This window comes from Rasamsonia byssochlamydoides (assembly GCF_041956645.1).
Source record: "Rasamsonia byssochlamydoides strain NRRL 3658 unplaced genomic scaffold VTN77scaffold_64, whole genome shotgun sequence".
Lineage (NCBI taxonomy): Eukaryota > Fungi > Ascomycota > Eurotiomycetes > Eurotiales > Trichocomaceae > Rasamsonia > Rasamsonia byssochlamydoides.
In genome coordinates this window covers 35,410-61,942 of record NW_027192447.1, presented here as the reverse complement: position 1 = coordinate 61,942, position 26,533 = coordinate 35,410, and the positions used below count along the sequence as shown (strand labels likewise).

The 26,533-nt window shown below is 48.7% G+C and overlaps 5 protein-coding genes across 5 annotated transcripts; 2 read left to right on the top strand and 3 right to left on the bottom strand.

Moving 5' to 3' along the window:
- Positions 1-4,555: 4,555 nt before the first annotated feature.
- VTN77DRAFT_7753 (uncharacterized protein) lies at positions 4,556-5,182 on the bottom strand (the record flags this gene model as incomplete). Its single annotated transcript, XM_069424176.1, has 2 exons — positions 4,556-5,117; positions 5,166-5,182. The coding sequence occupies 2 exons, from the start codon at positions 5,180-5,182 to the stop codon at positions 4,556-4,558; spliced, it is 579 nt and encodes a 192-aa protein (XP_069275137.1).
- A 5,886-nt stretch (positions 5,183-11,068) lies between these two features.
- Positions 11,069-11,637, top strand: VTN77DRAFT_7752 (uncharacterized protein; the record flags this gene model as incomplete). The annotated part of the gene is made up of 3 exons (XM_069424175.1): positions 11,069-11,096; positions 11,159-11,568; positions 11,620-11,637. The coding sequence occupies 3 exons, from the start codon at positions 11,069-11,071 to the stop codon at positions 11,635-11,637; spliced, it is 456 nt and encodes a 151-aa protein (XP_069275136.1).
- A 4,548-nt stretch (positions 11,638-16,185) lies between these two features.
- Positions 16,186-17,388, bottom strand: VTN77DRAFT_7751 (uncharacterized protein; the record flags this gene model as incomplete). The annotated part of the gene is made up of 1 exon (XM_069424174.1): positions 16,186-17,388. The coding sequence occupies one exon, from the start codon at positions 17,386-17,388 to the stop codon at positions 16,186-16,188; it is 1,203 nt and encodes a 400-aa protein (XP_069275135.1).
- A 727-nt stretch (positions 17,389-18,115) lies between these two features.
- On the bottom strand, positions 18,116-19,624 carry VTN77DRAFT_7750 (uncharacterized protein; the record flags this gene model as incomplete). Its single annotated transcript, XM_069424173.1, has 1 exon — positions 18,116-19,624. The coding sequence occupies one exon, from the start codon at positions 19,622-19,624 to the stop codon at positions 18,116-18,118; it is 1,509 nt and encodes a 502-aa protein (XP_069275134.1).
- A 1,693-nt stretch (positions 19,625-21,317) lies between these two features.
- On the top strand, positions 21,318-24,318 carry VTN77DRAFT_7749 (uncharacterized protein; the record flags this gene model as incomplete). Its single annotated transcript, XM_069424171.1, has 3 exons — positions 21,318-21,770; positions 21,825-24,087; positions 24,149-24,318. 3 exons carry the CDS (start codon positions 21,318-21,320, stop codon positions 24,316-24,318), a joined length of 2,886 nt encoding a protein of 961 aa, XP_069275133.1.
- Between the last annotated feature and the right edge of the window lie 2,215 nt (positions 24,319-26,533).

Here is a 26,533-nt window from a genome sequence, read left to right as displayed (position 1 = left end):
GGCTGCTTGGGGATGGCATGACAGGAAGGATCGCATTCCCGCCGTCGAATTCAGTTCTACGCTATCATTGCTGAAGTACGAATTGTCTCTGGAGGTTGGCTGTTGACAAACTGGGGTTAATAACAGGACAAGCTCTAAGAGTATCCACTGGATGAGATCCGTAAGCCCCCTTCTGCAGACCAGGGTCGTCACAACTGCAGCTAACGAAGGGCCAATAACAGACCGGTCGAGACTGCCAACAGCTCTGTCGATGCTTGATCTCGCAACCTTCACCCAGACCGGCAAGGCGGTCGAATGCCAAACAGTCTTATCAGTCGGTCCTTGCAAAAGCTGCTATCACCTTGGATGGTGACACGTACGCTCTACTCCATACTCTACTCCGTATCGCCCGGTTGAGTTTTTGTTCATAGTTTGTTGGTCCAAAGCGCTTAACTTGTGCTTAGTACAGTACTAGGAACCTAGGGGTGCTAAGGTGCTTAGTACTTACTTAGCTAGCAGCCTACCTGTAGGGCAGAGCACCGACAGCTTGGGGCGTCCTTAGCCTCAGCATGGCTTTACCCAACCTACGGAGTCCACCCTCTAGTTGAACTCGACTCGACTTGACTGCAGAGTCGACTCCGGGCAGAGGAATACAATCCTGATCAGTCATAGCGTGTGCTGATTAGACAAAAATACGATTATACTGTACGAACAGCAAAACAACCGGTGTGGTTGCCAAGTCTGGGGAACAGTGCAGAGGCATCTTGCCCACCTGCTTGGTCGGATTCGACTCGCACCATACCCCTGTCTACGCTCTAGGCGGGTTCACTCGATAGGTATGGCCATTCCTGGAAAGAATCATGAGAATACGACTGGCCTAGGTAGATACCAACCAACCAAGTACGGAGTACTATTATCCGACTCATCTGGTTTGCTATGGCGTGCATGCACGAGGAATCAGCAATTCGATACGATGTCGGACTCGATTGGCATCAAGACCAGGATTCGACCAGGATAAGCCCATAGGGAGACTGCTCCTCTAGTCGAATCAGCGCGCACGCAGCCTGAATGATCGTGCTGCATCACAGTCAGCAGTCAGTCAACCAGTCAGACGACAGCACCGAAGTCCGATCGTTAGACTGAGATTGGTAGTAGATCGGCAGATACAGAAGATACGAGAGGGCGAGAGAGTGTGTGAGGTAGGTCATGTTGGTTACACATAGCAGTCCGGAGAAAATCCTATTTTCAATAATTGCATTCTCTGAACATACTACTCCGTATTTTTTTTTGAGGTCACTGTCCTAGTCGATCTTTCGCCCAAAATGGGAATTAGGTGCGAGGACTGTACTGCACATAGATCGCTCGGGATAAACCAACCTAATCCTCTGTCTCCGTATGCAGGACGCAGTATGTGCTGTAATCAACTGCAACTGCGGAGGCTTTCCCATAGGTAGTTAGATAGATATGTAGGAAGGAGATTGGAGAGATTGTTGGCTCAGCCAGCCGCATGGAATGGAATATTCATCATGATACTGGTGCTGATCCCATTGTCCGATCTTCTCCGGAGAATGCATAACAAGCCAACCCCAGCAGCTCGTACGTTAGAAGACAGATGATATTCTACAAGTATGTACAGTATGCATGTGTCCATGTACATACCTATCTAGGTTGTTACTAGATTAAATTAAACTAGATTAAATTAATTGCATGTGTCTGCATGCACGGCCAGATCGGATGATTTCCTCGATCTGTTGAACACAACCCCGCTTGGTTGGTTTTGTCTCAGTTTTCTTTCCTTTTTACTGTTCTGTTAATTAGCTTGTTCGTGTTCATGTGCCTCTGTCAGTCAGCCAGTCTTTTCTTCTTCCAGCCTCGTCTTGCCTTGGCTTATCTATCTGTCTTTCTTCATTCGCGGTGTGATTCGGTCTTTCCTTCCCTCTTCTTTCCATTCGTTTTTCTATTTCTTTATTTTTTCTGTCCTACCGCTCGACTTTGTCGTCTGTCGTCACTCAGACAGACCAGACCCTGGTCAGGCGGATGATCGATTTCGATCGATCGATCGATCTATCAACGGATAGATGCATAAATGCATAGATCGTCTTCCGAGGTCGTGCTGCAGCCAGCCGGCAGGCAGTCAATTAAAAAAAAGAGAGAGAGAGGGGGGTTCCTACCTACTTACCTACCTGTCTAAGCCACATCCTGTTATGATGTCCTGTCCTGTACTTACTGTACTGTATTCAGCTTGATTTCTAGTGAAATAAATAATATAATAAGACCAAAGTTGACAGATGGGTCGACCATTCACTGATCAGTATGATATTCTACTAAGATAGATCTATTATTTACTTATTTGCTGCCTGCTCTATGATATGATCTTAGTAGTGATGCCAAGATAAAGACACTAAATAATTACTTAACGACTAGCAGAGAGAAGGGAGATCAAGAAGGGAGGGAACCCAACATCTTGCACAGCACGTGTACATATAAAACAGAATTGAGGTGTAATTTTAAAGATGTTATCTTTTCGCCAACTCAACTCTATCTTAATATATATATCAAGTAAGTAAGTAGTTCTGCTTCTACTATAGAATGAGTGCTGCCTTGCTCCTCCCTAAGAGTACAGACTCAAAATTAGAACAGTATTCAACATGGGCATATTATATAACCTCATGATTAGGCCAGCTCTTTTTGTAGGTATAAATCTGTTGCTAATAGATGAGTACAAATGTACAATTTTAAAGAATTTATACGGCAGTAGCTGGATAATCATAACCCGTTTAAGGCAATTATCATTAAATAATTGTGTCTAGTGGTTGGCTCATTCTTCTCTTGCCATGTCTCTATCGGATGGTCTGGTCTTTGGTAAAATAATAAAAAATAGTTGCATCATTTATCCGGACGACTCTCAACTACTATCCCTATCGCTGACATAATGCGAGTTGGCATTATATGCCTGAGGTTAATAGGCTAGACCAGAACGCTCTGTAGTCTGTACACCTTGATAATGACTGATTTTTGAAGACCCCAGTACCATAGGTATTATATCCCGGCACGCCACACATTAATATAGGAGCAACCTTCGGTATAAATACCAGGTTATTCCAGGGTTATTGGACGATGCCTCTATTCTAGGAGGTTAATCAAGCTATCCAGTCTATAAGATGGTCTCGGTAATACCGGCATTAATCAAAAAGTTCTAGACTCTATAGTGCTATGAGAATAGGCCCAAGTATAAATTTGGATTGGATCCCGACCATTTATACCTACCTAACTTACCCATACTTTGGTTATATAGACCAGACCGACTTCCAGGGGAATATCTCAATTCCATAACTTCAGGCTCAAAGTCGTTATTGATGGCAGACTCTAAATCATCCAAGAACACTACTCACATAAAGAGCTACCACTGTTTCACAATAGTGAAGTTCCTCCTGGAAGCATTCTTGATTAATCCCCTATCAGAAGGAGAAGCACTTCAGCAAGTATCACTAGCTCACAAACACCTAATCAGTAATCACAGGCTTGCAGCATCAACACAAGATGTTTTCCCCCAGGGAGAGGAAGGAGTGTTTGTAATGCAGAAGCCTCGTTTCAATCAGCGGGACGATCTGCTGGTGGACCTGACCCGGAATACATGAAGTGAGCGTCTTCAATCTGCAACTATATGTATGCCTAATATATCCATAGATCCATTCTAATGAAACAAGTAGTGCTACGTCCTGGTAGGATCACTCCACTCCACAGCAAGCGGTCGACCAATTGTCAACTATCTTCTGCTTCAGTCAGCAGTTTTTGCACCTTATAATCAATTCCTTCCTTATAGGCCTATCCGTCCGTCCTGTTCGCATTCGCTGCAGAAAGCCGCTTTGCCCTCCCGAACTAAACCCTAACCCCAAAGCGAGGATCCTAACCTGACAATCCTGATCAGCTTCGACTTTTGCATTCATTGACGATACAGACGACGAGAGAAACCAACGTGCATATAGACTGGGATTGATTTTTTTGTCGCTCTTCACATAGCTACTAGGTTATCACTTTGTGCCTGTCACTCCCACAAAATTTTGATTCAGCTCAGTGTGTAAATGGATGCCTCGGCAAGCCTTTAGTAAGGAATGTTTATATTATACCAGGTAGCCTAGCCTAGCAGAACAGAACGGAATCGAGATTAGGAGCATATTGGCCCCTATACTATAATTCTGTAACTATAAGCATATACTATAGCCTGTGAGCTTGAGCTTCTCTAACTAACTAGGTGTCTATTACCCTATATAATGTTTTACATAAACCTACTACCACCTACTATTAACCTGTCAGTTATTATTATAGTAATTAACAATGGCTGGTTGAAATATCTAGACTCCTACGTCGGATTAAAATACTGCATCTGTGCCTAGTTTTATAAACCCCCTGCTGGCTATCTTTGTTAGTCGATCAGCCTGCCTAATACGTACTGAGTGATCTGCTACTTTTCTTAAAGACTGAGGTATAAATTCCATTGTTCACAGACATAACTCTAGGCATACTAACATATAACCACACAGAACAACCACTCCTACCGATCGATCCTCGCCACCAGCTAGCTGTACCCACCCCGGCCGTTATAAATCCAGGACGAAGCGTTAATCCCCCGGCATGAGCCCGTGACGCAGTAGGGACCGCCGCCAACATTGTCGGTGTTGGGCGACCAGATGATATACGGCTTTCCGACTGGTCCGTCAGGCCCGTCGCAATCCTGCTGCCAGTTCTGCACCGTGTACGTCGTGTGGGCGACGTTCATCCAGACACAGATCGTCTCGCCCGGGTTTCCATCGCACTGGTAGTACTGGCTGCCCGTCTCGTACGCCTCTTGCACGTCGAAGCCGCCGCTCAGCCATTCGGTGACGTTGACGTCGGCCGATGCCGTCCAGCGGATTGCCTTCGAGTTGAAATGCGAGATGCTGTACGTACTCTCGCCGTCACAGACGAGGTTGTCCGTTACCTGGGTATTGTAGAAGTCCTGGGACGGATTGCCGTCGCCGACCAGCGAAGTTCCGGTCTGACAATGTGGCGGGTGGGCGAAGTCGATGGTATCGTTGACTCCAGCGGAGGGATTGGGCAGGGCAGAGGATATGGCGGCGAGGGCCAGAGAGAGGAGGAACCTGGAGAGGGTCAGAGATGCTGCTGCAGTGGCAGTGGAGGGAACTTACTTCCGGGCTGGGACCATGTTTGCAGATGCCTGGGCAGGATATATCAGATTCAGGAAAAAAGAACTAGAATATTGAATCAGACTGAGGAACAGGATTGACCTAGTAGGCACATACAACGACATCTACATCTGCATCGGCTCTTGAGGCCATATTTATACCTGGATGCAAGACTGATCTTGTTCATTTTCCAAAATACTACACCTGCATTCCCAACAATGGCTGATGCTCGATTGGCTTGTCGTTCGCATACTACTATCCTTATCTTTCAGAGTTTGTCTCTACAGAGATGTGAAGTTGGTGTTGGATGAGATACTTGGATGCGATACCGATTCTTGCTCATTTCCCAACCAAGATTCTGATACTAGCAGCTCAGCAAAGCATTCGTTCCTAGCGATATCTCTAACATTATCCTCGTCTCCTATACTGTTGACCTGATGTTTTACAGTTGGATCCTTTCCGGAAGGACGTGGAGTTGGTGTTGGAGTCGAATCGGATAGATACATATTGGTTAGGCCAGCAATCGGCATCCAACCCCAGTTCTTCATTTAGATAGAGTTTGCATGTCGACGACAAGGTTTGAATCCTTGTGACGCCGAGAAAGGGTCTTGATTTATGGCAGTTGGATCGTATCGAGTTTGTACAGGCTGTACTTTCTTGTTGGATAGGACGAGAGTGTACACTCGAATTAATATCATATTATATATTTTCGTATCAAATGATTTTCCCGAGATGACAATCTGAGAGCTATCATACATTTTAGTAACTGATTCCAGTAAGCCAGATCGAGGCAAGACAGCCAGTGAAAGATCTCATTGCTGAGTAGCAGCACCATTCAACCTTTGATGTTATTCTCGCTTATTTGCAAGCTATACGTATACATACATGTGTTACTGCGGCTGAATTCGCATAGTATGAAGGGGAACTATTTTACGAACAATCGGTCTAGAGTAGTCCAAATCTGGTGAACAGCCAGAATCAACAATAAATACAATCCAACAAACCATCGATATCCTAATATCGAGTCTTATGACCAGACCCCTGTTCTGCGGAGCTCCGGCGAGAGCGAATTGGTATGTTGATGATGTTGGATATCGAGAAAGCAGGCTGGAGACACGCTCTTGGGATAAGGAAGCATACGGAGACCCTGCTATCTCTGCTAATTAACATGTGGAACGATTGAATTCCTCATGATCATCACTAGTAGGTGGTCTATTTGCATGAACTCGTGAGAGACAGCCATTTTAAACAATAACTATAATAAATACATGCATCTCCTATGAGAAGGCTCTCGACTAGAACTTCCGTACGAACGACAAACATAAAACAACCGCAACAATCAGATACAAAGACCTATCTAGGCGATGCGCACCCCCGGTCAGCCGAGAATGATATTCTATTACAGACCAGTCTTGGGAAATCCTTGGCAGATGCCTAAGCAAAGAATTAGTTGTTAGTTATTGGGAAACAATCTTGATGATAGTGATAATCAACTCCTTTGATTCGCCTGGCTCGGTGCAGCCGTATGGATTTTTAGCCTGAAAATTGATCTGGGGTCCTTGATTGATATATAGACAGACAGACAAATAGGTAGATACAGTACAGGCATGGGTAGTATATAAACCTGAACTCTCTGCACCTACTTGCTGAGCCAGTTAGTAAGCAGATGAGTTAGTAGTTATGGCTGTTCAATATATACCCCATTAGTTGATTAAGTTAATTAATACAATGAATTTATTGGCATTAGTCATGATAATTCTTAGTCATATGTCACCCCTTCCTTCCTTGAGCTTCAACATGTTTTCCTTTTTTTTTTCTCCGCAGGATAGATACATAGATGGTCAGATACCCGCACGCTTGACTGGGTCTGATAGATAACGATTATTTCTAAAATCAGGTTTTTGTAAGGAGGGCTGACTGTGGCTGTGCTGTAACCACATGCTTCAACTCAACCCATCGTTTGACTTTTATTTTTGGTTAGGTAGTCAATACCTAGTCAACTCGTCTCAAGCAAGAGACCGCGCCTGCAAGAAACCATCTCAGCGATGATAGTAATGATAATAATGATAGTAGCGGTCAAGGCAAAAGTTATCTGCAAGATGCAATATGTACTACTGCATAGTGTTCTACTTAATGCTTAGTGCTTATCATCAATCTACTGCATGAAAGTCAGTAGTTCCTAGTCTAGTCTAGGGTGAATATTATTAATTAATGACCTTCGGGTCCTGATCTGAGTTCATCCTTTTTTCACTCTGATTTGTCTGCTTGGAATTTTCCTGTCAGCCCTACGGGCCTAAAACGGCTAAAAGGTAAACACCATACTATTACTGACAATCAATACGACAGTAGGATCGCCGTTGAGCCTTCTTCCGGCGTTAGAGATTCTTCATTGGATAGTGGATAGAGGGTGATGAACTCAGCCCTACTCGCCTACCTACCTAGGCGAATAGGGTCATGCATGACTCTTGACTGACTGTCCGCTAGGACAATCAAAGTAGGGCCAATACCAATCAGGAATTCCCGTGCTAGTGCAAGTTCAGGTGTATATGTGTACGTGTCGTGTCAATCGTATGGATCCTCCTGCTCGGCGAGGGGTAGTCTCTTTCCAGCCTTTACGTATAATCCATGGAGACGGGATTATTACGGGGATCCCATTCAAGGAGGTTTACTCCGTACCTCCTGTCGGGGTGGAAGATGGCTGGCTGGCGGAGATAACTCATTACCAATTACTGCACCCAGAGAAGGGGTCATACGTGGACAACACGTTAGGTTTCAATCCCCTATCCGAACAAACATCAGCCCCAATGATACAAGAATAATGACCCTGTTCATAGTACGCTGAGTACGGAGTACTTCTAGTCCGGCAGTACTTCCTTGTGATTGTCAACCGGACCAAAACTTTTCGTCAGTCAGGCTGAATCGATGTCGTCCACTGTCGTCGATGCTCCGGGAGCATCGACAACAGCTGAATCCGAACAGCTGACAGCATCTGCATCTGCATCTTTTCCAAGTTCCACCGCGCTAGGAACGATCGATCAGTCTACCGGACTGGGCCAGGCCCACTCGTAGGGCTGAATCTCGTGTCTACCCCAGCAAGGCCCGGGAGGATGACAGGATGGCAGATAGCGGGATGGCAGTAAGGGCTGTCACCGGTCGACACTGGGGTCGGTGTGCAGAGAGGATAGATATACGATGCTGACTTCTGAATGGTCTCCTCTCTCCTCTTCCCATGCAAGTGACATGGCAGGGCCAGGTTCAACCTTAAACCTTTCGTTTGGGACAGACATGCCAGCTGAAATAGCCCGGACCCATGCATAAGCGTTGCAACGGAGGATAGCAGCACAACTGCTACAGGACCCTGAGAACTGGATTCTGCAAGAACATTGGCTGCGCGATAATATTTCGAGCCCTTTTCCCAATTGGCAGGCGAGTCCAGCGTATCTAAAAGTAACAACAACAACAACTGGCCCATGTTTTAGACGAAGAGCTAATTCTGGAGCTTATCAACCCCTTTCTTCTGCCCAAGTTTGAGAGCTGCAAGTTTTCGTTCGGCGAAGCTCTCTCCATTTGGTAGACAGTCCAGGGTGTAAGCATTTAGATCATATCTACAACACACCAATCGTTGTGTGTATCAGGGATTCCATGCAAATGCAAATCGAATTCAGTACCAAGTAGGAGCAAGCAATAATAGCAATAAGGATAATGATAATGATCCTTGCAACAAGACCAACCCTCCTTTACCTCCTTCCACTCCCATCATTGCGATTGCAGTAAAAGCCAGCCAGTACCTGTCCAGAATTCAGTCTCTTTCCATAAGGCTGAAACGGTAGGTCGATCAATCAGACTTGTATAGCCACCCTCTTTTTCCTTTTCCCTGTTTTGAAACCAGCCATGGAGTAAATAAAGTATTGTATTTACAAGGTATGAATTGATAACAATACACGGGGTCCGAATCTCTTGTATTAGATGAAACCAATCGATACGCATAGTTTACCAGGTAATCTTTATCCTGCTCTCTAGAGTGGGGAGGGGATCTCGCCGAATTCTGAGCCGCAAAAAAGCCCTAGGCCCTAAGCCCTAAGCCCTCCAAGCTTTATTCTTGTTGAATTCCCAACTGAGCGGTGGTTATGCATGTCTGATGTGTCTGCATTGGACGTTTAGTGACTTTCTGGGGATGTCATTTTCTCTACGAGCCGATTTCCTGTGGCTTGCACGGAATGAAGAGAAGAGACATTGTGGACTCTACCAGATACAGGGATACGTTTGTCGTCCACTTTCCCAGGAGAAGGGGAGGAGCTTTCCGAAACTTTGTAGATAAGTGCCGTCGTTTTTGAGGAAGTCCTGCTGCAATTCGTAGAATACTCTTTTTTAAGATCGGCCTTTCTTTTTTTTTTCTTTCTTTATTCTTTTTTTTTACGACTGAAACACTAATAATTCCCAGGAGAAGAGGAGGAATATTCCGAGAAAAACAATCTGTAGATAAGTACCGTCATGTTTGAGGAAGTCTTGGTACAATTCCCAGAATATTGGTTCTATAAGATCTGCTTTCTTTCTTTCTTTCCTTTTTGCTTCTTCGATTTCTTTTCACTACTGAAATATTAATAATTCCCAGCCTTGACTTCAGCAACTATTCACTAGGTGCTCTCCCTTCTGAATATTCACTGTCCCATTTTCATTACTAGTTCCTGCCAATGCAGTCACAGTCTCTGAATCAAATGCATTCACTCATCCAGTCTCGCTCCTCCCAGCTAAGGTATAAAGAAGACATCATCTCCCGCCTTTGGGACGAGCTTTCTTCTTTTCTTCTTCTTTTCTTGACTGGAACAATCCGCTCTTCCTAGAGTTCTATATATGTAGAACTGGGGAAAGCATTTATATAAATCTTTGCCTTTCTTCTATGTAATATTGGTTTTTATGCCTGTATTATGCCCACTGGTGCATCCTCTTCCCCTTGAGCCTCCAACGAACAAGAGAACAGTTGATTCGTTCTCCTATGTTCAATGATCAAAATCGCCATCTTTCGACCACGGAGCGTACTGAGCTCCACGCCTCCCCTCGCCTCTCCTCCTGTCTGGTCGATATGTCCAGTCTTCTCTCCATATGCTACCACGCATGGGTGGTACTCGCAAAGTATACACTGACTCGACCCGTCCGTTGCCAGGTTGTCCAGGGAAACTAACATGTTAGCAAGGGCTTGTATGCGACCTCAGTACGGCATTGCCTCATCGACCTACTCTCCGCTTTGCTCTTTTTTATCCTTCCTCTCTTTTCCTTCCCTGCACACGATCGGTTGGGTGACTCTGCTCCACCAGGCAATTGCGAACGACCAGCGATGTATGTCAGAACGAGAAAGCGCTCAGCGAAAAATGTCTCAAATACTTCGCTGGCTGCTGGAACATAAAGCGGATCTGGCAGTGTTATGTGAATTTCATCTGCCTGACACCCTATGTGATCGATATAGACAGCGTTGGGGTGTGACTGGTTTATGCAATCCCAGTACTAATATAATATCATATGCAAGTGCCTGACGTGACTGCCGTCGGAGATTCCGCAGCGACGAATTCTGGACTTGGTTTGAGCAGTATAAACACTCTCGTGTAAGTATACTCACAACATCTGCCGAGCTATATGATGGTCGGTTAGTAACATATATATCTCTTGCAGAGAGGGCATACAATGCTCTCCACGAAGGTGAATAGAACGCATGCTCCCATGCTCCCATGCTCCCATGCATCTCTCCCGGAAAAGACCAAAAAACATGAAATCCGGAGGCGCGCAGTGGCGGCAATGCGTGAAGATCCCCATCCTGACTTTCTTAGGCGTATGACTGAACACGGTCAAGCTTTCAATTCGGCAATGCGAGCTTGCCACATCGCAGTGAACGGAAGTCAGATGCGTGGACGGTGATGGTATTCGGCGAACCGCACGCACACAGTAGGTTTACTTATCATGATCAATCGTATTATTTAAAAGGTTACTTAATAACATCCTGAAAGGTTCTACAGGCTTAGTGAACTACTATGCCTTGACCGGTCCGAAGGCCAAACCCGAAAGCGGCACCATGCAGATCGTTCGAAAGGGGACTATCATGTTCTATCTGATAACAGCAAATGACATTGCCGTAGGGAGGGAATGCCAGAAGTCGGTATCGAAAAAATCAGAGGCCATATTGGAGAGTGTCGGAATCGAGGTAACCCCGACTCATGGAGCAGAGAAAGCACATGCAACGCGCAACAAGGCTTTAGTCAAAATGAGACAGAAGACAACCCCAGTTGGGCTACTCTTTGCTTGGATACTCGAGCGAAAGGGACGTCCACTTGACTACTACCTAAATAGACGGGCACGGAAGATGTTCAGCAAACGTTTCTCAGACTTAAATGAGACTAAGAAAGACATTATGGAGCTGGTACGTTTATGCGCTTTAACGGATGCTGAGCCTATGCTGATACTATGCTAGTCGCCAATCCGACCATGACTTGGTAGGTTTGAGTGACTGTGATATACAAGATTTTCTTCTGCTAATCTGACAATTTTGTAGGTGTACATTGAGGTAGTTAGGCGTGCATGAAGAGCCAGCAAGACCGGACGAACGCCATCTCCATATAGAACATCTGGAGCAGATGCTTACAACGCTGGCAGTGGGAAACGTGTCGCGTCACAATATCAACACGATGGATTTAATCTCCACCTCGGCTGCTGCGTGGGCATGCGGAGGTAAGTACTCTATGTCCGCCATTACTTACTAAATAAAGATTTCGCTGACAACATGGAGGCTTTTCTTAACGTCGATCCTCTGGAATGGCTGGGCGGTTTCTACATGAGCTTGGCCCGTTAGTAATGGCCCTGTTAATCCGAGGCTGTCGTTTGGAAAGTGCGATATGGATTCCTGACCACATATGATGAGACAATCTTCTTGAAACAAGAAGAACACGAAGTTGTTTCAACATGATGGGTTCTGTGGTATTCTCCGACAGTCCATTCTTCGACATACTCGCAACTGTTAGCAGAGGCCGGCTTTCTCGGTCTCGAGACATACTGGAACCATGTCTCTCTATCCTGTCGGCGTCACAGCGCTCCTATGCTTTTTCTATGTCTCCCTGTTCCAATTCTTTCGCGGGGATTCTTGGCCACAAGACTGCAACAGACTGCTACAACCCACCATTTAACAAAACCCCAGCGGTTATACAGCAAGAGATCATAAACCTAATTCAGAGATCAGATACAATGAGTTTGACTCCTGGTAAGAGATAATTCTACTACGGAGGCCTAATATATTATAGTATTATACTAAGTTGGAACTAGGCAGGTTATTGCGGAGTAAACTCCTGCAAGATTTCCTCGGTGATTTCCACCAAGGGTATTAATATCTCAGAGATCCTTGGTATGACCAGACAGACCTCGAGACGGATGTCCTACCGATGATGCCGCGTGGACTGAGCCACGGCCATCGAGATCATGGGTTCTGTATAAAAGATGCACACTGCCACTTCTTAGTGCCTCGCTGCAACATATGATGAACGGGATGGCAAGGAGCCTGATATTCTTCCAAGTCTGCTGAGGATGCCGTTTCTCTGAGGGAATGTTTCCTATCCTCGCCTCCGAATTCAGCTCTGGCAAGTATACGGCATTCAACACAATGTGTCCGGCAAGCAAGATGTTAAGACTCGAGCGACTTCGACATGCGAGGCCTGGTCCACTGTGAGTAGAGCTGTGGCTTTCGACACTATCACTGGGAATTGGATAGTGTAAGACGCTTCAGTGGACCCGTCAGCGCTGAAAAATGCCACAGTTGTTGAGTCTCATATTCAAGTCTGGTGGCAGTTATGGTGATTTTCAGCATTCAACCAACGGATTCCTGTGGAATGACCAGGAAATGGCGAGAGAACCCACGTACTTCATCTCGCCTATCGTTATAAGCTATATAGATATCCAACCACAGGCTTGAGCTCCTCGGGGTTTGCAGCTGTGCTGAGCTTGACGTCCATGTAGATCTTACCTTCTCGGGAAAGCTTATAGTATTCTTTTTCTCTTGAAAGACACTACAAATGGGCTCACGCTTGCGGGTGGTGGTTCTGGCAGAAGTCCTTCTCAGACTGAAGAAAATGCCTCTATTCGTCAGTCTGAGATCATTTGAACTACTTCATCGCTAGTTCTAGACTGGTACCGCCGTGTGATGGAGGTTTACAACGAGAAGCGAACCGTGATGCAGCTGTTGATCAAGCCACGTTTGTGAAACCCCCCTACAAATGGCTTGCTCGTCCCCTTCAAATGCCGTCGAGCAAGCTTCATGAAGCTCTTTACAACCATCAAGATGGGTCTCGCAATCCACACGACAGGCGTGGGCAAAGGGATGGCGGTGTCCTGAGCAACTTCCGCACAGATGCTCAACCTATATAATAGTCGATACTCCAGGAAAGAGGATTGGAGGTTGGCCCATTCCTGGGTAACGGGGTTCTTCTGAAATCTCGAGCGCAGCACACTTTTTTGCACATATGCACGGCCAGGATACCTCGCTAGGACACGTCGACAATTGTTTATACATTTTATTATCGACGACATTCGATAGCGAAACATGTCGACAAATATGAACATTCCCGGGGACATTAGCTGGGTGACTGTTGTGGCCATCCCATTTGCTTCACAAAGAAGCAACTACAACAGATTCCGTCCTTACCCAGGACCATCAAATCCAAACCCTGGACACATTCCAGTCTTCATCGTTTGGCGCAATGTCGAGAAAGGACCAGAAACTGTGCGGAAAGGCCGAGTGATCGTGGACATTCGAGGTCTCAATAAGATCGTCGAAAAAAAGATTCATAACGACTTCCATTTCAGGACGACCTTTTTGTTCCTTGTTGGCTAAAATCATCTTATATGTATGATGATATCTAAGGCATTTCTGCCGTTTCTCCCTGATCTTCCAAATAAGAAAACGACAGCCACGGAAGTCGACCAAATCCAACAGGCAGCGGACAGGCGTTTACAACTTCTTTGCCAACCACGCCCACGTTTGGAATTCAACTCGATAAAAGATCTAGCGTTCACCAATGACACAACGACTACTCCTGATATCCGAGTGCCTCTTGCACGTGAACAGACGCACGACTCGCTCCATCATGCAAATCTGGAAATGAAACCCCCTTTCCTGGAAGTGGCATCAACCACGTGGTTCTATCCTGATCCCTCACCTGGCTTCCTTGTATCAGACTCTGCAGACAAGTTTACCCTTGCTTTGGCTGGCACTTCATCCTGGTTTTGCCATTACCCTAGCTGCTAAGTTGCAAACAAAACTGCATCTAATTCAGCGAGAAAGAAAAAGAACCTCCGAAGACTTTGTCAGTTATTATCGACCGAGAAATATGGCACAAGGAGAATGAGATTCTACAAGGCCGTATGATACGATCATTCGATTCGAACGGCTGTCAAGAATTAGGCCCAATCATCGAACCTGCGGCTTCAGATCTGTGGGAGAGAATGGCAAAAGCGAGCTGACTGTTTTTAGATGTCAACACGATCAAAACAGCTAAATCGGACAGTAAACCCAACACTTATTCCAGACAAAGAGCATTTCATCAAAATGCTCAACAGCGGCCGAATGAACTTTCTGAACGACTCCCATTCCACTTGTTTATTGACTGAGGACAAACCGGCCAGCTCGCACCTCCGAGCACATGGATCATCCATGCAAAGTTTTAGCCCCAGGCTGCAAGGGTGGAGGAGATCCTTTTGGATGGGGTTTCGATCGATGTTCCTATAAACCTCACAGCAAAAGAGGTTGTGGAACTCTGCTTCCCTAACCTGGCTTGTGACTTACGGGGTGTCTGTCGCAAACAAACTCCACAGCGTGGCATGATATTCGGTATGTCTACGTTGGGGTCCTGGGCTTCCTTCGAGAAGCAGTAGGATCAGATATTCAGAACCTATCAACAAGCTTGCCAATGAACCAAGATCGGCCCGGCCGGTCTAATACTCGGGCTCAGCCTGACTTTACACTGACAAGTTCCACGAAGACCGAAAAGATAATTGATTGGCCGGCAATTTCGCATGCTCGAGGTCAATCTTCTGTCCATGTGAATGGCCACATTACTGTATAATTTGTGACGGCAAGACAACAAGGAGGGTCTCTCCAGTAATGAGACCTGGCAGCAGACTTCTTCAGAATTCCTTCCAAGCGGAAAGATCAATCTCATGAAGAGGACACCACAGAGATGCTTCCCAGCTGGGGTCGAGATGATCACTCCCAGACCGATCAAACGAGCTCTTTTGGGCAGAAGTGGATGGAGCTCTCCTGAGGTTACTTGTGCAGCAAAACTACTTTTTGAGTCTGATCCAGGAGAGATCGGGCGCATCTCACCATCTGAAAGATGCAGAGAGATTGGGAATGGAAGATGTCCCAGCAGGTCAGATGATTTTCCTACCAGCTGAAATGGTCCAAAGTACATTGCCCGATGAACTCAACGGCCTCAACTATCATTATGTTATATCAGGGTTGGCCATCTCTAATGCTGTGGAACTACTACAGATTGCTCCTAAGGCTTCATTTCGCCAGCTCCGTCGATCCTAACGAGGGCGCAAACGACCTCGGAATTTCATCAGAAAGTGATAATGGGCGGCCAAGATCATTGACGACCACTTTAGAGATGCACGCAACATCATGATCTGAGATTATTGCTATCCTCGATCGACTGTCGGTATAAGATGTTAGAATGTGCTTTGTAGCCTAGGATCCTTCTCAGTACCGCTTGATCAAGGTTTCGGTGGAATCTATCTATTTATCTAGCCTGGCCACATAGTTTCTATTGTCGGTTTTGTTTCGTCTCCCATGGACGACTGACAATGGATATATGTGTTAGGTAATGAGGAATAAAGTCAACTGGACTGAGCGTAGTATCTCATATCATACAGTAGACATAGTATAACATATATAGTACAGTTCAGTACATACATAAGGCCATGCTTTTGGTTATTTCCCCTTGAGTTCAGTCCCCTCCACCCCATTCGGTTCTTTCTTCTATTTTCATGCCTACATGTACTTCCTCCTCTTCAACCACCGTTCCAACCATCGCCTCTCCTCACGCTCCGCACTCCATCCGTCTGCCAGTCCCGCCACGCCGAATCCGCCGCGCTCTTCGACCGCCGTGCGCACCTCCTCTGCATTCAGCGCCTTGACGCCGCCGCCCCGCACGATCAACCGGTCGTCCAGAGCGAGATACTCGGTCCACCGCTTCAGGCGCGGCCGGTAGAGCAACGGCACCAGCCACGACGGCCGGTCGTGCGATTTCGTCAAGCCGAACACGGCGCATGCACGCAGGACCTGCTCTGCCGACGCGGTGGCCGCAAAGTCCCTGTCGGCGAAGTTCTCGGCCAGCCAGGTCATCTCCTCTTCCGACCCAGGCGTGATCGGGGTCGCGGAGCCCAGACCGCCCTGAACGGCCTGCAAGGCGAGGCGTTTCCGTTTCTCCCGCTCCGTCCGCTCCTTGTCGATCTGCTTGGGCACGCGGCAGGTGAACGGGGTGACGGCGTTGCCCAGCGCGAGCACGACCAGCGGGGTCAATTCGCCGCAGACTATGAGGATCAGGGTGAAGGGGATCATGCGGCGCACGTCGTAGGCGGCGCGGCGGACGAGTTGGAGATCAGCTCGGCTGAGATTGAGCGTCTCGACAGCGGTGTGGAATGCGGTGCCGCGAGTTCCTTTCGGCCCCGTGCTCGGAGCCGGGGGAGGAGACGTGGGGAGATAGACGGGCAAGCCCAGCGAGCGCCGGATCGGGAGAGACGCGCGGTAGTTGTGGTAGACATTCTTCAGACCCGTCTTGTAGAAGGTGTAGTAGGCGCGGCCCAGAGCGATGTATCGCAAGAACCTTTCACGGAGCGACGCCGATGGGGGCGCGGGAGGGGGTAGATCTAGATGCGCTGGACGCGTACTGGGCGGGGGATTCACGTCGGACGACAGAGACGTCGTTGATGTCGAAGATTCGGTGGTAGAGGGAGGGAGCGATGCGGCAGACGAAGGACGTTTGTGCTTGGAGGCATATCCGCGTGATGTGCGGGTCGACAGAAAGGGACCCCTGACAGTTGCATTGTCGTGGATAATAACATATGAAGGTCTTCCCTTGAACAATGTCGAAGTACTTCTCGAAGAGACGACGTCGTCGAACAACCGGCAGCGGTAGGAGCGCGCGGCGGAGACGGCGCAACGGCCGCAGAGCACAGAGGAAGAAGAAATCATGGAGATGCAGACATTGTCTGATCAATTGATAAAAGTTATTCTCTCTTCATGTCAGTTGGAAGGAGAAGACGGTGGAGGTATGTGTAGGAAGAGTTAGCCTGACGTGATGGTGTGTCAGCTGTCACGAAACGGGAAGTTTGACGCTTTTGTTTGCTTCTCCTCCATTAACGCATGATGAGGACATGCGCATGTAACCAGCTAGAATGATTTCTGTTATTATTTTCAGGCGTCAAAATATTCCATTTCTACACAAGGACCAGATACAATATTACAAGATACAGAGAATAAAAGGATGACTTGGGCAGTCAATTATTGATTGCAAGATCTGCCTGCCTACGGTGGACTAGAGGCTAGATGCTCAGCAACTATTTCTATTCTATCTAGCATTGGGTTCGATTGAGACTTAATGGCGCTTAATTGACCTCCATATCTTATCTGATCTTAACAAACCTTGGTTGTCTCCGTCCATGGTCTTCATCTTCTTTTCAACCGTTGTATATCCACCCCCGAAGTCAACAGTCCATGCCTATATATTTATTGGCAGGCTTTACCCAGGCTCTACCAGCCATGTAAATGTGCAAGAATGCAATGTAGTACTTTCTACAGTATTCCAGGTTCAACTCGGAATTAATTCGGTACCTTATCATAATACATGCCATGCTTGAAGAAATGATAGGGTATATGTCTGTATAATACAACGGTCGAAGATAAATACCACATAGCAATGCTATCCTGCAACTCGACTAATTCGACTTCGGAGCTGTTTCAGGTCGTCGAAGTTAGCCTGGAGAGCTTGTCCTAGAACGCTGTCGGGACCACCATCATCATCTCCCTCCCACGCATTGAGAGCCGCCCGCAGGCGCTGATATGCATCGGCCATCGCACCCTGCAGCTCCGCCGTTCGCACGCACGGCCAGCCCACGTCATTCAAGTAGTTGGCGGGATCCTGGATGCACAAATGCCGCGCCGCCGGATGGTTGCCTTTGTCTCTCGCTCTGACCTTGAATCGGAGCAGCGCACGCTGCCCGCGGAGATACGGCGGCTCCTCCTCTCCACGCTCCTCGGCGAGGCTTTCGTCCCGGCGAATGGTTGCAAAGTCGAAAAATCCTGGCGGATCGACCGAAACCCCCGTCGTTTCCAAGTTGACCTCTGTGCTATACATGTGGAGGATGTCCAGTAGCTGTTCCCCCAGGCTGTTTGGCGGGTGACGATGTAGCTTCAGGACGGCAACAATCAACATGAGCAGTCCGTAGGGCCCAATCGAGGATCGGTTCGCCCCGAAGTTGCTACGGACATCGAGGATCATCCGTAGAGTCATATATAGAGGCCGGAGGGCAGGAAATTCCGTTTGGTAGTTCTTGACATACTCAAGCGAGTCGGGTAACTCTTGACCACAGTAGATCCGCAACGGTATGCCCGTAGGCAAGTGGACCATCGTTATCGCGGGAACTCGATCCTGGGATAAGTGGACATTCTCGAACAGTGAACTTTGTCGAAGGGCAGGCTCCGCAGCGCGCAGAGTATCCTGGTATGCCCTGACGGCTCTGGGTCGCATCGGACTGGGTTTGCGATCCCTGTCATCGGGCAGTTCAGGATCATCAACCGGGATGATCAGATCCAAATTGGAATGAACCAATGCCATTCCGGTATGTCGCGAACCCACGACTTGAGGAGCATGGGGCACGGTTCCAGCGACCAGTGTGGACAAGTCTCGTACGATCTGGTCAATGGCATCCTGCTCTTGGTTGTTGGGACTCAAATACGCTTCCAGAGAGCGAATTTCCGCATCCAACCGTGATAGACCGTCCAGTTCGCAGGTATTGGGTTGCAGAAATTCCAGCCACGGATACTGTGCAGGGCGCTCGGCGCTCTCGTCTACCTTCCAGGACAGCGACTGGACGGGTGACTGCGGACGTTTCAAAGCCCGCGTCCCTCGCCTTTCTCGTCTGACGGACCTAATGCCATTCTTCTGCGAAGATCGTCGAAGACTGCGAACCCCATCCGTAGCAGTTGTCGGGGTCAATTGGGGTGCCTTGATTTCAGAAGACTCTGCTGTCACTGGGTACACCTTGCGGATTAGTCGGACGCGGTTGGCGATACGCTGCGCTTCGAGGGTCTTTCGGAGACTGTTTTTGAAGACAGGTTGCGGATTTTTTGGGTGAAAACTCGACAGACGATAGGAACGAACGAAGAGCGTGGGAAGACACAGAGCAGAGGGTCGCCCCCAACGGGGCATCTTGCAATTAGCCAGAGAACATCGCGACAGAGTGACCAGACCCACGCAGGGCATGGGCAAGGCAGCCGCGTTTGCTTGCTTCGTCAGGGATATCGGATCAGTCAGGACGGGGGCTCTCGATGCCTTCGATGGAACAATGAATGCTTTTCTTGAAGCCTTATCTGGTCGGAGCATCGATAAGATCACGTGATCAATACATACATCACGTGATTTACATGGGTTAGGAGTTACAATCACGTGATAGAATAATTACCACGTGACCCGGGTCTGAAAATAGAAGTCCCTCAGAGATGAAGAGATCCGTGCTTGTTTCGTTTCATAGACGCAAGGACCCCAATCCTTGCCCCTGGGTCAGGATGACCTTTTCCTTCCGTCAACGTGCGCTGTGGCTGAGTCGATCCAGACCCTGTCAATTGACGACTCGAGGCGCACTAAGGGGACTAGTCAGTTGCTCGCAGCCTCCTGGGAGGATCGCGGGGCTCAACAGGAGTACGGAGTAAACAGCCAGCACATGCCAATTACTCTGTAGTTCGCCAGGAACAGGTTGACAGCAGGATTTCGGCTTCTATGGTGTTCGCCGTTCTTCGGCAACTATTGTTGCCAGCTGTCCATCTCCCCTCCTTCCCGCGCTCTGCGGCCCGCGGTAGCCGCCTGAAGATACGGAGTATGACGTGACGCGACCCAGTGGTCAAATGAATCTTCGCGAGGATCGTCGACTGGACCTTGGATCTGAAACGGAGGGAGCAAACAGCGTCAGATCTCCGTCAACCCCGGTGGGATCTTGTTCCGATGGTTCTGCTTTCTACCAATGAAACGTGCTTGATTTAGTAGTTAGTTGCGACAGGCGTAAAACGATGACTCCCTGGTCGCTTTCTCTGCACGTGCACGTCTTCTGTCTATCCATCTCCGACGATTCTCCGAGGGCCGTCGAGGAGTAGTATATTAGATCTCTGCCCAGTTCACATTTTCATCCCTAAATTAATACATATTTAGGCAGTCAAGCAGCCTCGGGGCTGTACTAAGGTAGACTACAGATAATAGTCAGGATTAGTGGCTTGACACCATCATTCTGTTGCCAGGTCTCGACTCTCGACAGCGCCTGTCTACCTGATCCATCTGAACGATTGCCCTCTCCCTTGGGCAACAAACTATTTCTAGAACCAGCCAGCACTGAGGACTGCGTAATAATAATTAGACACGCCGCTGGAGTCGTCCCCTAAAGTGGGTGGTGGTGTACCCCTCCGACCCAGCTAGTTGGGATTTCTTCCGCCTTCGGTCTCGCTCCGCCCCTCAGTCAAGTCACTCTCTTATCTAACCCCATCACTCTTCGCACTTTGCTTCCACCACGCCGGCCGAATTATTCTAATATTAGCCCTCCGAGGTGGGAATCGCACTGTGCCATCTCCTGAACGATCCTGAATAATAATTTCCTGGTCGAGGGATCTATGGCGGCCAGGAAATAAATTCATCGTTCGACCTGTCCCTCCATCCGCCACCCTCAAAGGTACCTCTCATCCCAATCTCTGCCATCGCTTCAAAAATGTACATGGACTGCATTGAGTTCCGAAACTATTTGAATCGCTGTCGTTCCGTGGCAGTTGTGTGCTGATGTGCTAACGTCCCGTGTTCTTTCCAGTCTCGTTGCCCTCCCTCTCGATCCGCCTCTCGATCCGTTCACATCGTCAGCTTCCAGATGGCCTACGAGCAAGGGACCCCCAATAGGGTCCCTCCGCACCAGCCGGATCCCGTCATGGTCGGGCCCGGACTGTCCGCGTTAGGAGAGGGCGCCTACGAGAAGGCCTCTAGCGTTACTCCCGCCGTCGTCCCCGAGGAGAAACCAAAAGAGCCCGTCGCGCAGAAGGACGAGGATGGCGCATCATACTTCTCGGACGTCCCCGGAGCACCAACCACCACCAAGGACGCCTATGCGAATCTGAAATCTCCCGCCACCCCCGCGGAAGCTGCCTCGGGGGCCACATCCGGCCCAGAACTGCTGCGTCGCCTCAGTCTCGCCGGAGGGCTCACGCCGGCGTCTCCGGTGACAGACCCGAAGGCAGCCCATCCGGGACTGCAATTGACGGGCAGGATCATCAGCGCTGCCTTCTGTATCCCTTACAAAGTGGCTTTCAAGCCAGGAGCGGACTGGGTATGGTTCCCCATCGTGGTCAACGGGAGGGGTCTGCGCTGACTGTCACTATAGGAATTGAAACACCGACCAGGCACATCCGCTCTGTTCGACTCATTCGCCCATCTTGCCTCCCCGAAATCGCCATGGTCGCACTTGCTGGTCGGTTGGACTGGCGAAGTGGAACCCATTCTCAACGAGCAGCAAAGGGCCCCGTTGCAACCCGTCTCAGCAAATGGAGCCCCAGGGGCTCTTTCGGCTCTCGCAACAGGGCCTCCATCGCTCTCGGTGAATAAAGCGGCAGCGCCGGTCCCTGTCGACGCCCACCAGAAACAACCGACCCACCCGCTCGTTGAGGGCATCCGGGTAACGAAAGCCGATCGCGATCGTCTCGAGTCTCAATTGCGGTCGAGCAAGTATGGCAAGATCTTCCCCGTCTGGCTGACGCCCGAGTCCGACGAGCCCAGTGACGACATCTGGCTCAAGGATCAGACTCGCTGGAGGCGTTATCCTGAGCGGGCGCTCTATCCGCTGCTGCACTATAAACAGACCGGTCCGACCGACGGCCGGTCAGAGCGCAAGTGGTGGACGGACTACTTGCGAATGAATCGACTGTTCGCCGATCGGATCGCGCAGATCTATCAGGCGGGTGATATCGTTTGGATCCACGACTACCACCTGTTTTTGCTCCCCAGTCTCTTGCGGCAGCGAATCCCCAATGTTTACATCGGCTTCTTCCTGCACGCGCCCTTCCCGAGCAGCGAATATCTGCGCTGTCTTGCCAAGCGCAAAGAAGTGCTCACGGGCGTGCTGGGCGCCAACATGATTGGCTTCCAGACCTACTCGTACTCGCGGCATTTCTCGTCCTGCTGCACGCGCATCCTGGGTTTCGACTCCACTTCAGCAGGTGTCGATGCCTACGGAGCGCATGTTGCCGTGGACGTCTTCCCCACCGGTATCGATGCGGAAGGCGTGCAGAAGGCGGCCTTTGGTGCCCCCGACATCGAAAACGTGGTACTGGGGATTAAGAAACTGTATGCGGGCAAGAAGATCATCGTGGGCCGGGATCGACTGGACAGTGTCCGCGGTGTGGTGCAGAAGCTACTGGCCTTCGAAACCTTTCTGGATCGCTACCCGCAATGGCGGGATAAAGTCGTCCTCATCCAAGTCACGAGCCCAACCAGCATGGAGGAGGATAAGGAGGACCCCGACAACAAGATTGGCAGCCAGGTGTCGAGTCTCGTGTCGAGCATCAACGGCCGCTTTGGCTCGCTGAGTTTCTCGCCCGTGCAGTACTACCCGCAATACATCTCGCAGCAGGAGTACTTTAGCTTGCTGCGCGTGGCCGACGTGGGCCTGATTACGAGTGTCCGCGACGGCATGAACACGACCAGCTTGGAGTACGTCCTCTGCCAGCAGAACAACCACGGACCGCTCATCCTGTCCGAATTCTCGGGTACGGCGGCCATGCTTCCCAGTGCAATCCACATCAACCCGTGGGACCTGAGTGGCGTGGCGGCCGCGATCGATCGGGCCTTGACCATGTCGGAGGAGGAGAAGATCGAGCAACATCGCAAGCTCTACAAGCATGTCACCTCCAATACGGTGTCCGCCTGGTCGCAACAGTATATCAATCGTCTGCTGACGAACCTGTCGTCATTTGACCAGTCGATCGTGACGCCAGCCCTCGACCGGAACAAGTTGTTGAAACAGTACCGCAAGGCGAAGAAACGGCTCTTCATGTTCGATTACGATGGGACTTTGACCCCGATCGTCAAAGACCCGCAGGCCGCCATCCCGTCGGATCGCGTCCTGCGCACGATCAAGACTCTGGCTGCGGACCCGAAGAACGCCGTGTGGATTATCAGCGGCCGGGATCAGGCGTTCCTGGACGAATGGATGGGTCACATTCCGGAACTGGGGCTGAGTGCCGAGCACGGCTGCTTCATCCGCAAACCACGCAGCGACGACTGGGAGAACCTGGCGGCGCAGTTCGACATGAGTTGGCAGAAGGAAGTCATGGAGGTCTTCCAGCACTACACGGAGCGGACGCAGGGCTCGTTTATTGAGCGGAAGCGCGTGGCGCTGACCTGGCATTACCGCCGTGCCGATCCGGAATACGGCGCGTTCCAGGCGAAGGAGTGCCGCAAGCACCTGGAGGAGACGGTGACGAAGAAGTGGGACGTCGAGGTGATGGCCGGGAAGGCGAACCTCGAAGTGCGCCCGACATTCGTGAACAAGGGGTTCATCGCGACGCGTCTGGTGAATGAGTACGGGACGGCGCCGGGCGACCCACCGGACTTTGTGCTGTGCTTGGGCGACGACTTTACCGATGAGGGTAAGTCAGACGATCCCTATGTATGGGCTGTTCTGATACTAACGGGTATTTTTTTTTCTAGATATGTTCCGTGCCCTGCGCAACTCGGACCTCCCTCCGGAACACGTCTTCTCCGTCACGGTGGGCGCCAGCTCCAAGCAGACGCTGGCCAGCTGGCACCTGTTGGAGCCGGCTGATGTCATTGCGACGATTGGATCATTGAACAGCAGCTCGATTGCTGCGGAGTATTAGCTGTGACTTGACCATTCAATTGTACGTAATGTCAAGACGAGACGAGACGAGCGTTGAGCGTTGTGTCTGTGTTTGTTCCTGTCTTGTCATGAAGAAGAGTACATATATATACATTGCATTACATCTATAATGTACGTTCCCGAGGAACGAATTTTATAGAGTTAGTTAGAGCGGTTATAGGTAGTGATTGGTTGAAGATACAAAAGACGGTGGTTTACAAGGTGTTGCTTTGTTCTTGTTTTGGTATATTATAAAGTCATAGTTGATGCGTTGATTGTCGGCTCGGTGTGCTCGCTAGGTTCTGCTGCTGCTGCTGTGGTTTGATTGCTTGATAAATTAAATTGGCATTTGACGAACGGATACGATCATGATGAACTTGGACTGCCTTTTACTAGAACTCCTACCTCGATACGGAGTACCATGGAAAGAAATTGGGACTGTTTATTATGTTTATTAACTTAAGACGGTCTTGCACAGCTTCCAAAAAAAAACTATATAGCCTTTTTTTTGCCCGCAAAACCTGCATAGGTATTTCATTATCTATTCAATTTCTCAATAGAAATAAAATCCATAGTAAGGAAGGCTGTTACTTTTTAAAAAATAAATAAATAAATAAATAAATAAAACAATGACTCTTCTATTAAAAATCAACTAAATTTGATGCCATTTTTTTTTATATATAGAAATTGAAAATTTTCAATTTACCTGGTAGGTAGAAGAAAGACAGCCACTTTCAAAGCGAAAGAGGAATTCGCGAGTCATTCATTCCCTGGCATTCTCATTGAGCTAGCTTTGCTTCAAAGAGGCTCGATAATAAGGAGAAGGGTTTGGGAAGTGCTTGAGATCGACCCTCCACTGGAGAAAAAAAAGAATAGTACTACTGATTAGCGTCTTGCTGGTGGATTAGAAGGCGCTCAATATGGACAGGCTTGTACATACAGTAGTGGTCTTGGAAAGGAATATAGAAATATACCGAATTTGACTTGGACCAGTTGCTTGAACCATTCCTCTAGCGATTGTGCCAAACAAATACTCTATCCGTATACCCTGGCCAGTGATTGAGTGCGGGGCTTTGTCCGGTGTATTTGGTCCATATATATGGTCCATCTACTGTACCTGTTTTGTTTGTTCGATCTTTTCCTATCCTCTTCGTGCTAGGATCTTTGAACATATGCACATACATAGCAGTTTGTCGATTGCAATACGAGCTACCTTACTAAATGCTCCATTACCTCGTGTCATAAACAAGCCTTCGGACTCTCCATATCGTCTATCTCCTCTTCACTATCAGATCTTTCGAGCTCAATGCATGGCTATGGACGTCGATACAAGACTTCCCCCCCCCCCCCCCCCCCCCCCCCGGATGGGTACATGTATCCTGTTGATTTTAGCCTAGCAAAGGATTGTCAGTTTCTAGGAACAAGGCGATCTTAAGCAGGTACTTATCCGAGACAAACGAAGGGGGGATGGAATTATATCAATCCTGGCAGGATAGAATCTCAGCTAGAGTCTCATGATTCTGATATACGATCTCTTCTAGTCATCGTCTAAATTTCGTCTTGTCGACAGGAGTTCCTAGAGTTCTGTTTCCAAATAGATCGTCGTCGTCATCTTTTCCGGACTTGAAGATTGAATGGGCTGCTGGACCCTAATAGCAGCAGGTTGCAGATACCCGTCTGGGTAGCGGGAAGATGCAATTCACCTAGATACAGGACTACCTCAGCAGCCATTATTCACTAACCTGGTCGGAATACACCGGTAAATACTCTCGCTTAGGATTTTGCCTAGTCAAGTGAAGAACCAAATCAGCAAGCAAGTGAATGTAGGTACCTAGGTAGGTAGGTTGGTAGGCGAGCTCGCAGCCCTGGTTATAAATACCCCGTCCTTCGTTCCAGACTGGACTTGCTTTCTCTTTCCTTCTCCTCTCCCATTTCCTGTGGACTTCTTATATATATAAATAAATATATATAAGTATATACTCCTCTCTTTTGCTCCCATATGCGGGTCATGTATTTTAATTTTGTTTGGATACTACCTGGTATCTGTCCTGATGATGTCTCTGGTCCTGTCTCACAAGGCTGCATGCTGTGTTATGGCGGGCATATATCAGTCTTGACACAACACACCTATACAGAGATCGCTCCTGCGAACTTGCTAGCTGCCAAAAGATCACAGCTAAGCAGACACAGCCGTGAATCTCTACGTGGGTACCAGT